The following is a 12,604-nucleotide window of genomic DNA, read 5'->3' as shown; positions in this document are numbered from 1 at the left end:
CCACTCCTGGTTGGAACCTCTTTCCTGTCTCCGGCGTAAGCCTCAGACCCCCACCAACCGCCTAGCTAACCACACGTATTGCGGCGGAGCACTAGTTTAATCTAACTTACATGCTCCGGCATGCAGCGGAGTCCATGTTAGGCTGTAAGTATGCACTCTGATACTCATGTATCTCTCCACTTACAGGCTACCAACTGCCAGGTTCCAGGTTGTAACGCTGTGTTGTATGGCCCCTGCGCCCATGAAGAGTGTAGGACCCACGCCCCGTGTGCCACTACCCACAACGGGATGATTGTTTGGCACCCTGAGGCATGCACCATCTGCTATGACCTCGTGAGTCAGCTTTTGGGTGGGGTAAGTTAACTCCTGGACATTTTTTCTTGTTATCAATGATTTACCCTTAGTTTTAAGCTCCTTTAAACCGTATCTCCGCCGCTAGAAGCTTCATATCGCCTTCTCTTACAGGCTGCCGCTGTGAAGGAAGTCGCCCTAGCAACCCTGAAAGCTTGGGTAGGCAGCTTCGGGAAGAACGCCGCCAAGGGCCAGCCTTATGTGTTAGATAAGAAGCTGGCCATCCAGATCTTCCCCGGAGGCAAGGCGACGGGGTACGTGGACCCCATCTCGGCAGCCCCACTCATAGCTTCCATTAAGCAGGAGGTGCAGCAGGAGGTGCAGCAGGCGTTTGGGTCTGTCTCGACGCAGGAGCCGGTCCCAGATGTAGCTAACCTGGACCTTAATCTTGAGCCTATGGCGGTAGGTGCGGAGGATTTGTTGGTTGAGGTAGGTGTGTCGGGCGCTCAAGGTCTACCCTTGTGCGCTCCTGGATCTTCTTCCCCTGTTCCTTCTTCTTCTTCTTTTCAAGGCTTCACGGGATCTGAGATCCCTTCTCGTTCACCCGACCCTCTCTCTGTACCCCCGAAGTGAAGGGACAGAGAGAACAGAAGACCCTCCATAAGACGACTTCTAAGAACTCGTCGTCTTCTTCGGCTAGGAAGTCTACGACATCCTACGCCGATGCGGTGAAAGCGAAGCCTAGCTCTTCCCATTCAAAGAGCTCAAGAAGCAAGGCTTCTAAGGAGAAGGCTCGCGCTCCTGCCGAGCCAATGCCTTCTCCGGCATCTACCGGATCTACTCCGGTAACTCCTGTTGGGGTGGCGGGACCTAGCTCTTTTGATCCCACCACTTTCTCAGCGGGAGTGTTGCAACAAGTGGGAGAGATGGTTGGCTCTCTCGGTACTAGGTTTGAGCAAATGTTTGCTCAACTGTCCAGTACGATCAACCAATCTGGTCAATCCATACAAGACCTCTCTAACCGAGTTAGGGAGCATGATGACCGCTTCGCTGGCCTCACTCAGGCCCCTCAGGCGAGCTCCCCTGTGGCAGGTACTGGTCTCCTACAGCTACCTTCTTATGAATCCCTACCAGCCTTCTCTATGGATAACCCCTGGAGAGTGGCAGCTTATGCCCCCTTCAAGGATGGCATGATTTCCATTCCGAGTGTGGAACAAGAAGGATTGAGGACTTCGAGTTCTACCCTCCCGGACTGACTCAGCCTTTCATAGGGTATGCTAGGCTTATGGTAACTGCTCTCAAATAGAGAGATAAAGATCTCTAGAGAGACTGTGCTGTATAGTAGGGATCACGCACAGATAGGAGGGGAATGGGTTCACTGCCTGGAGGATTGGGATTGTACCAATACCAAACTCCAGGCATTCAAGAGCCCCTTCACTATCTTCGCTACGGAGGAGGAGGCTTCTCTCCATTCGTTATTAAGATAGTAGAAGCGACTCTCCAAGCAGTCCTGAAAGACGAGCCCATGCCACATTGAGAGAGGCGGAATCAACATCTCCGCTCTTCCGTCCTTCGGAGAATTGTGGGAGAACCTACCTGCCACTTTCTCAGTAGGTAAGCTGAAGCCAGACTGTGCGATGGATCAGTTTGGCGAGAAGCTCCCGAGACTGCCTGATAGCCTTATTCAGGCAGAATTCGATGCCCGCACAAGATTTGGGAGATCTCTTAACTCCCTTATCATTACGGAGATGGCTGCCCTGTCCTATGCTACGGAACCGCTGTTTAAAATACTGGCTAAATCCCTCTCAGCTCCAGTCGGTTCAAGCCGATGCCTTTGACTTCTTCTCAGCCAGAAGGAACTGCCGAAAGCATGTTTTGCAGGAGGCAACTATTAGGCATGAGCCTAATAGACTTCTAGCTTCCAGCATGTGGGGTGCGGACCTCTTCCCAGAAGCCTCTGTGAATGAGGTGCATCACGAGGTGGCTGCTAGGCTTAACCAGAGCCTTAGAGCCAGATGGGGCATCTCTTCCAAGAGGAAGCAAGAGAGCGCCCCTGCTGCTGGTAAGAAATTAAAGAAAACTGGTAGGAGATTCCAACCCTATCAAAAACAGCAGCAACAACAACATTTCGTCCAAGCCGTCCCAGTTACACAACAGGGACAGCCTTCGACTTCTAAGCAGACACTGCCCATTCTCCTGTGTCTCCTCAGAATCACCCTCGACCTCATACACCGTCTCGCCAGCTTTCAACTCGATGTATGAAAGCCAGGCCTACCCAACCTTCAACAGGTTTTCTAGGGGGAGCAGAGCGAGAGGTCACTTTCGCCAACGAGGCACAGGAAGAGCTGCAAGAGGCAAGCACTTCAGAGGAGGGCGCGGAGGTCAACCCGCTCAACACAGTGAGGCTCCCCAGGTAGGAGGGAGGCTGTTCCTCTTCCGTCACAGGTGGGGGTTCAGCAAATGGGCACAGAGCATCGTGTCCAAAGGATTGGGTTGGAGTTGGATCAAAGATCCTCCTCCAAACAAATCATTCTATCAAATACCATCAAAGGAGTTGACAGATTATGCGGAGGAACTCCTTCAGAAAGGAGCTATTGCGAGAGTCAAGCATCTAAAATTTCAAGGTCGCTTGTTCAGCGTGCCAAAGAAAGGCTCAACAAAAAGAAGGGTAATCTTAGACTTGTCAAAGCTAAACTCTTTCATTCGTTGCGACAAGTTCAAAATGCTCACCATCTCGCAGGTACGGACCTTACTTCCCCGTGGGGCCGTCACAACCTCTATCGATCTTACAGACGCATACTATCATATCCCTATAGCCAGACACTTCCGTCCATTCCTAGGCTTCAAACTAGGAAATCGAAGTTCTCATTCAAAGTGATGCCCTTCGGTCTGAACGTAGCCCCCAGGGTATTCACGAAAATAGCAGAAGTGGTAGTTCAACAGTTGAGAACACAAGGGATAATGGTAGCAGCGTACCTCGACGATTGGTTGATCTGGGCACCAACGGTCGAGGAATGCCTCAAAGCCACGAAGAAGGTAGTACAATTTCTGGAACATCTGGGGTTCCAGATAAACAAAACGAAATCCAGACTCACTCCGGAGTCTCATTTTCAGTGGCTAGGAATCCAATGGGATTTATCCTCCCACAATCTGTCAATTCCAGTGGTCAAAAGGAAAGAAATAGCCAAGTCTGTGAGGCAATTTCTCAAAAGCAAACAAGCGTCAAGGAGAAACCAGGAAAGAATCCTAGGTTCCCTTCAGTTTGCCTCAGTGACAGACATCCTCCTGAAAGCAAGACTGAAAGATATAAATCGAGTTTGGCGATCAAGAGCAAACGTCAAATCTCGGGACAAGTTGTCAGTAATTCCACAGGTCCTTCGTAATCAGCTCCGTCCATGGACAAAAGTGAAGAATCTTGCCAAATTGGTACCCCTTCAATATCCCCTTCCGGTGTTAACCATTCACACGGATGCCTCCCTGTCCGGTTGGGGGGGGGGGGGGATATTCTCAATTCAAGCAAGTCCAGGGGACTTGGTCCGTTCAATTCCGCCAGCTCCACATAAACGTTCTGGAGGCAATGGCAGTATTTCTTACTCTTATTAAGAACAAATGTAGATACAGGCAAGATATATGATGACAAACAAAATTAGCATATATTACCCCTACTTTCAAAAGTGGATCAAGACTAGAGGCAAGTAATTATAGGCCTGTGAGTCGAAAACATCACATATTATGAAATGGGTATGAAAGGGCGGGTAATGAAGAAAAATATTATGAAACATTTAATCAAAATAATTTGTTTAACAAAGGACAACATGGTTTCGTACCCGGAAAAAAGTACACAAACCCAACTGTTAGTCCACCGTGAAAAAACATATTCAAAAATATGAAAAGCGGAAATGAAACAGATGTGGTTTATTTAGACTTTGCAAAAGCTTTTGATAAAGTAGACCATAATATATTAGCGAAGAAAATTAGAAAAACACAATATCTGGATAAAGTAGGAAGATGGTTAAAGAATTTTTACACAACAGAAAACAGATAGTTATTGCAAACGACGAGAAATCGGATGAAGCCAAGGTAATATCCGTGTGCCGCAAGGTACGGTGTTAGCTGCAATACTGTTTGTTATTATGATTGAAGACATAGACAATAATGTTAAGGATTCGGTAGTGAGTATTTCGCAGATGCACAAGAATAAGTAGAGAAATTACTTGTGATGAAGGTAGGAACGCTCTACAAAGAGACCTTAACAAAGTATATGATTGGGGCAGAGGTAATAGGATGGTATTTAACTCTGATAAATTTGAATCAATAAATTATGGAGACAGAGAAAGAAAGCTATATGCATATAAGGGGACCTAATAATGAGACATCACAAATAAGGAAGCAGTTAAAGACCTTGGTGTGATGATGAATAGGAACATGTTATGCAATGATCAAATAGCAACTCTGTTGGCAAAATGTAAAGCAAAATGGGAATGTTGTTACGGCACTTCAAAACAAGAAAAGCTGAACACATGATTATGCTTTATAAAACATATGTTCGTAGTCCACTTGAATATTGCAATATGATATGGTACCCACACTATCAAAAGGATATTGCACAAATAGAGAGTGTACAAAGGTCCTTTACAGCTAGAATAGAAGAAGTTAAGGACCTAGACTACTGGGAAAGACTACAATTCTTAAAATTATTATGTCTAGAAAGGAGAAGAGAACGCTACATGATAATTCAGGCATGAGGAAACAGATAGAAGGAATAGCAGAAAATATCATGGAACTAAAAATATCAGAAAGAGCAAGCAGAGGTAGATTAATAGTGCCCAAAACTATACCAGGAAAAATAAGGAAAGCACACAGGACATTAATCCACTACGCACCAGCATCGATAATGCAGCGTTCTATTCAATGCGTTGCCAGCTCATCTGAGGAATATATCAGGAGTGAGCGTAGATGTGTTTAAGAATAAGCTCGACAAATATCTAAACTGCATCCCAGACCATCCAAGATTTGGAAGATGCAAAATATACCGGAAGATGTACTAGCAACTCTCTGGTAGACATTAGAGGTGCCCTCACACTGATGGACCTGGGGCAACCCGAACAAGATGTAGGTCTGTAAGGTCCTGTAAGGTAAGGTCCCCCAAAGAAAGAAGTCTCATCTAAGACTAGTTTTTGGACAGTGCAGTGGTAGTACATTGCATCAACAGAGGAGGGTCCAAATCCAAACACGTGAATCATGTCATGATAGCCATCTTTGCTCTAGCAGACAGGCACAAATGGCATCTATCTACCACTCATTTGGCAGGGGTAAGAAATGTGATAGCGGACGCACTATCCCGGTCAGTCCCTCTGGAGTCAGAATGGTCCCTGGACGGCAGGTCATTCGAGTGGATATGCCAGAGAGTCCCAGGTCTCCAGGCAGATCTCTTCGCCTCACAAGCGAACCACAAGCTCCCTTGCTATGTGGCCCCCAACCTGGACCCTCTGGCTTATGCCACGGAGGCCCTGTCGTTGGACTGGAATCAATGGAAGAAAATCTACATTTTTCCTCCAGTGAATCTTCTTTGAAAGTTCTGAGCTCCAAGCTGAGGACTTTCAAGGGACTGGTAGCCCTGATCGCTCCAGATTGGCCAAAAAGCAACTGGTATCCTCTGCTTCTGGAATTGGGTCTCCGACCTCAACGGATTCCCAATCCCAAGCTGTCGCAATCAGTACAAATGAGGACTGTGTTCGCTTCCTCAGGAATTCTTCAGACCCTAACTTTATGGACTTCATGAAGTTTGCGGCTAAAAAGATGCTAACATTGATCCACAAAAACATCCTCTCTTTCTGGAATCAGATAAAGAGAGTCAACTATTAGACAATATGACCTCAGCTGTTAAAAAGTTAGCATCCTTCCTGAAAGAATCACACACACAACCATGACAGTTAACATAGCTATATCTTTTTTCAGATCCTTATTTGAAAAAGGTTTAGCAGCTAGCACAATTACTACTATAAATTGGCTTTGAAGAAAATCTTTCAGTTGGGTTTTCAAATAGACTTAACGGAATCTTACTTTACATCTATTCCCAAAAGCCTGTGCTAGACTTAGACCTTCTCAAAGGCCTACTTCAGTTTCATGGTTCTTAAATGATGTCCTCAAACTAGCCTCAGATACTGACAACTCGTCTTGCACATTCATAATGCTACTTAGGAAGACATTTTTTTTAAGCCTGGCTTCAGGAGCCAGAATTTCAGAACTGTCGGCTCTATCCAGAGATGCTGTCATGTAGAATTTCTCCCCTCAGAAGTTCTACTTCCCCGGATTGCAGTTTTTTTAGCTAAAAACGAGGATCCTCTTGCAAGGTGGGCCCCTTGGAAAGTTATCCCACTTCCGCAAGATCCTTCTCTTTGCCCAGTATCAACTTTAAGAGCCTTTGTATCTCGTACATATCTAGATCCTCAGGTCCTCTCTTTACGAGAGAAAAAGGTGGCACTTTATCAGTGAAAGGAATCAGACAACAGATCCTTTACTTCATTAAACAAGCCAACCCTGAATCATTTCCTAAAGCACATGATATCAGAGAGTAGACCACCTACAATTAATTATTTCCAACATATGAATTTTGAGGATCTTAAAAAGTATACTGGATGGAAATCACCGACAGTCTTTAACGTCATTACCTGAAGTCCTTGGAATCTTTAAAATTTTCAGCAGTAGCAGCGGGAAACATTGTTTCTCCTGATACTGCACAGTAGTTGTAGTATAGATCCAGGTCTTTCTACCTACCTCGTCCAACATGCCTCACCCTATTGCCATGCTCTTCGTGATACTCTAGCCTTAGCCGCTAGGATCGTATTGGTGGAATGCCCCTTATTTTTATGCTAGGGGCATCCACATTGTGTACATATAATGTACTTCAGTGTTTCTACCCTTATTTTTATGCTAGGGTAGAACACAATGAGTTTGTATATTTTGTAAATATTTAATTAGTGAATCATTGTATATTGTTCTATTTACCATTACACTATTATGTAATCACCATTTCTAGTTATAAGCTAATTTTAAGTACTTTATGTTTTAATATGGTATGGTTACCCTTCCATTTTTTAGTATAAGCTGTTTTAAGTACTTTTGTTAGTATACTGTAATGAGTCTTGATTCACTTATATTATATCAGTCTTTTACTATTTGGTTTCATTTGTCCTTTTATTCCATCTTGTCTGTTTCTCTGGTACTATTTCATAGGCCGACACGAGCTGCCTGAGCCCAGAAAAAAGGATTTTGACGTAGGAAAAATCTATTTCTGGGTGATTGGCTCGTGTTGCCCTATGAAACCCACCCTGTTTTCTTTTTACCCACCCTGCAGGACAAGATGTTCATAGATTAAGGATGACCGCTAGGGGGGGGCGCTGCTCTCCGCGTGGCGTCAGTAGTAGGAGTAGTAGCGGTCGCATCACCCTTTAGTATCAGTCTCTCAGGTGGGGATTTTAGTTGGAAGGTCTAAATGGTAAATGACTCGTGGTAGTGATCCCACTCGCCCCTATTTCCATACCGACACTTCTTTTATAGAGTGAGCGAGTCAGTTTTACTGACATTTTCTTGATTTTATTTTTTCTCTGGTAATTTTAGGATAATTTTACCTAGAAATAATGAACGTAAAGGATATTTCATAGGGCGACACGAGCCAATCACCCAGAAATAGATTTTTCCTACGTCAAAATCCCTTAATTGGGTTTTTTTTTTATATATATATATATATATATATATATATATATATATATATATATATATATATATATATATATATATATATATATATATATATATATATGCATATATATATATATATATAATATAATATATATATATATATATATATATATATATATATATATATATATATATATATATATAATATATATATATATATATATATATATATATATTCATACAGGCGGTCCCTGGGTTACGACGGGGGTTCCGTTCTTGAGACGCATTGTAAGCTGAAAATCGTAGTAAGCCGGAACATCGTCAAAAATCCTAAGAAAACCTTACTTTCAATGCTTTGGGTGCATTGAAAACTATGTAAACTGCATTCTTATGGCATTTTTCATCAAAAAAAAAAAAAAAAACAAAAAAAACTTCAAATATTGATTATTTTGCATTTTCGGTGTCATATTCATCTCCCAGATGAGCATTGTAGGCGTCATAACTCTGGAACATGCGTCGTAATCCTGGAACATGCGTCGTAACCCTGGAACATGCGTCTTAAGCGTCGGAACGTCGTAACCCGGGGATTGCCTGTATATATATATATATACATATATATATATATATATATATATTATATATATATTATATATATATATGTATGTATGTATGTATGTATGTATGTATAACCCAATTAAATTTTGCATTAAGCAACTTGAAAAATGTACAGCAAGATTCAAGTTGTATAATGTTTTGATCTCTGTGTTTTGCTTTTGTACCGACGAATGGAGGGAGGTGACAGACAATCCTCTTAACTGTGACCCTTGCGGTCACTTCCCTTAATCATCCATACACAAGGAAATGGCAGCAAAATCTGCCAAGTCCACCAAATTGTCACCCATTTTCCTGAAAAGTTTGAACGATTTTAAGAAAATATGGCAGCAGTTTTAATCACCCTCAAGTCTCAACCTTTTGTAGCCAGAGTATAGTTGGAGTTAACTGCCCTCTTTCTTCATCACCTGGTCCTTAAGCGAGCTAACGACCAGTGTCAACAATCTTCAGCGACTCTTGTTTGTTTATTTTTAAATTCACCTCAGAACATGGTGTGCCTAATTGTTCATTTGGACTGAAGATGAACCCCGGGAAGGGTTCGAAAGCTATTTGTAAAGAGTTTTAAAATTATATGGGAACTCGCAATATTTTATATTATTGTGGACCCCTTAGAACATTATGTATACTATTGGGATAGAGAGTTCCCCCCCCCCCCCACCCCCCCCCCATCATAATAATAATAATAAAGAAACAGCTTATAAAAGTGCATGCATTAGATTATATATATCCACCAAAACTTATATATACAGTAGATGGCAAAGCGCAGGTGTCATAGTGGCACATGCTGTTGCATTGACTATAATATAACAACAATAGGAATTAAATAAAAAAAAGCTACAAAAGCAGTAACAAATGTGACTGACAACATTCCCTGAAATGCCTTGAATTTAATACCCAAAGCACTGGAATTGTGGCATTTACATGCAGTTTTCTGTTTTGTGGGTTAATAAGTAAAAAAATTTGGTTTGAAATTTGGGTTAATAAGTACAAAAAATTTATTTTTGCAAACCAGGATAAGTAGTATTTGCTACAATACTTTAATTAATTAGCAATGGGTAAAGATTTGTTGTTGTCTCAGTATGTTTCTGTTTATGTTGTATATTACAGCAGTTGCTCATTTATGTTAGGTTTTGATGGTTTTAGAAATGAGGAGGAATTACTGTATATAAGAGTGCTTCTTGAAGCTTGATTCAGTATTTCTAAAAAAAAAAAAAAAAAACTTCCTAAACTCCAGAATAGTCTGTAACTAAGTGAACTAGGGTACTTTACAATATAGATGCCTTTTAAGGTATTTTAGCAGCAGGGTTTACTGGTATACTATTAACAGCTTTTCTGCACTTTTCAGGCTGGTAGAAGCACTGCTGAAACCAATGCAGTTATTACGACAGCTGTGATAGCAGACTTGCCTGTTTTGTCATCCATGTTGAGTCGATTATTCGAATCATCTCAGCATCTTGATGATGTTGCTCTTCATCATCTTATTGATGCTCTCTGTCAGTTATCAAGAGAGTCTATGGAACTTGCATATACGAATAGAGAGCCATCACTTTTTGCTGTGGCTAAGCTTCTTGAAACTGGTAAGTATGTATTATATACTTTACAAGTAAGTCTTCATTTCTATAATTCCAATATTCAAACCAAGCTGGGAAGGTGTAAAGTTATACGTAATCTCAGAAGGAACACATAACAGATACTTATAGTATACTATATGTAATGTGCAGAAAAAGATGTCATTGAACCATATTTGATTTATCAGTTATAGCCTTGTAAGAAACATAATTGATTCAACATCATTATATTTTACATTAAGTTTCATTCAGGAAATTCCTAATTTTTAGAATATTTGCAGTTTTTGGTGTTTGCATTTCATCTTTCCTATCTTTTTCAATGTCTTTTAAGTTTTCTATCCATTTTTGTTGTAGGTGTAGTGAATCTTGGTCGAGTTGAAGTCCTTTGGAGGCCAGTTACAAATCATCTCCTGGATGTCTGCCAGCATCCCCATGTGCGGATGCGAGAGTGGGGTGTTGAAGCTGTAACATACTTGTGAAGGCAGCTCTTACACACAAGCATAATCCTCCTCTGAAAGACAATCAGGTATTATTAATTAACAATACTGACAAAACGTTTCACCATCTAAGCCCTGTTAAAACATCTTTTTCCATAACTGTGTTGGGGGTTTTATATTATTGGCTTCGTTATTTGCATTTTTACAGAAACTGCAAACACTGTTATTGTCACCACTGTCTGAAGTGTCGCTTGTTGGGCATCCAGATGTTCGTCAGAAGCAGCTTGAGTCGCTCTTGCATATTTTACATTCTTGTGGTGAACTTTTACATCATGGCTGGCCTCTAATACTTAACATTATTGGGGCTATTAATGACAATCATAGGTAATTAATAGTTTTGAAGTTCTAATTGCAAACATGTAAATATTTATATAGTGTTAAAGACATTGATTTTGACTAGTATTTATGATGGGAATCCATTTAAGCTTTAATGGTACACTATCATAATATAATAAATGCCAAGGTAAATTTTGTTTTTCAGTGAACATCTAGTTCGACTTGCATTCCAGTGTCTACAGTTAGTAGTGACAGACTTTTTACCCCTAATGCCTTGGGCTTGTTTGCCACTGACTGTAGATACAGCAGCTAAATTTGGTTCCCAGACACAAGAGCTTAATATTTCACTCACTGCTATTGGTCTTATGGTAAGTTAACCCAAAATACTGTTCAGTCCAGCTCTCACTTACTTGTACATTGGCCTGAAATGAAGTGCCATTTACAAGCTGTAATTAGTTATTACTACAATAATTTTCTCTAAAAATATTCTTGGAAAAGTTTTTAATGGTTTCAGTGAGATGTATGTGCTTTTTATATATAAACCTTACACTATTGGTTTTTAAAACTTACAAATTCTCATCATACTATTAAACTGTATTTTAAACACTGTTGCCAAATACTGCCAGCAATTAGTAATCTTCAAAATTTCTTTTTCAGTGGAATATTTCAGATTACTTTTACCAAAATCAAGAAAAACTGCGTGCTTCGTTGACGTCAGATAATCAAGTCTTTCCTGATTTTCCTGGTGTACCAAATATGCCTCCATTTGATAAGTTATGGATGTGCCTTTATGCTAGGTTAGGTATGTAATCATTTTATGTTATTTTTTAACATACTTTAGCGTGAAAGCATCTAAGTTCAAGTATGTTGTCCAGGGATAAGTCACCCACCAGTTCATGCTAAAGATACTAAGTAATTATTCACAGGGCAAACATTTTTGTTTGTGGTTTCGGGCCTGAAGGATACCTAACATAATGTACAGTGCCCCCTGTTTTACATGTATCATGTTTCTGCGGTCCACTTTGTTGCAGATTTTTGTGGAACACGTTATTCACTTTTCCACGGGGAACTTTCACTAATTTGTGGGTTTTTCTTTGGGCAGTATCTATAAAATTATCGTTTAACCCTTAAACGCCGACTGGACGTATTTTACGTCTACATTTTTTGTCTCTCGGGTGCCGACTGGACGTATTTTACGTCGACATACAAAAGTTTTTTTTAAAATTCGCGGAAAAATACTTTTAGGCCTACCAGCCAAAAACTCTTGAATCACGCGCCTTGGGGGATGCTGGGAGTTCACAGATCAAGGTGTTGTTTTGTTTACAATCGATACGCAGGCACACAGGCGCGCAAGCGCGAATTTCTTTCTTGCCGCACTAAAAAGTATCTGTGACACATCTCGGAAATTATTTCGTCACTTTGACATAATTTTTGTACCATTGTAAATTAGCCATTACATGAAGTATTATATATGAAAATGTGTGCATTTTTATGTAGAATACAACAATAAAATACTCATGATTGTAGCTTTCATCAGTTTTGAGATATTTTCATATAAATAACGATAATTGCCAAAATTTCAACCTTCGGTCAACTTTGACTCTACTGAAATGGTCGAAAAACGCAATTGTAAGCTAAAACGCTTATATTCTAGTAATA

The 12,604-nt window shown here is 40.8% G+C and overlaps 1 protein-coding gene across 1 annotated transcript in view; it reads left to right on the top strand.

Moving 5' to 3' along the window:
• LOC135222605 (protein MON2 homolog) overlaps nucleotides 1–12,604 on the top strand; it is a 325,482-nt gene that overhangs the window by 138,738 nt on the left and 174,140 nt on the right. The window contains 6 exon segments of the mRNA XM_064260699.1: nucleotides 9,950–10,181; nucleotides 10,527–10,643; nucleotides 10,646–10,698; nucleotides 10,818–10,993; nucleotides 11,151–11,313; nucleotides 11,603–11,747. Of these exon segments, the coding sequence (XP_064116769.1) occupies nucleotides 9,950–10,181; nucleotides 10,527–10,643; nucleotides 10,646–10,698; nucleotides 10,818–10,993; nucleotides 11,151–11,313; nucleotides 11,603–11,747 (886 nt within the window).

This window comes from Macrobrachium nipponense, chromosome 8 (genome assembly GCF_015104395.2).
Source record: "Macrobrachium nipponense isolate FS-2020 chromosome 8, ASM1510439v2, whole genome shotgun sequence".
NCBI lineage: Eukaryota > Metazoa > Arthropoda > Malacostraca > Decapoda > Palaemonidae > Macrobrachium > Macrobrachium nipponense.
The sequence above is the reverse complement of the archived record's forward strand: the minus strand, read 5'-3'. Positions and strand labels throughout refer to the sequence as shown.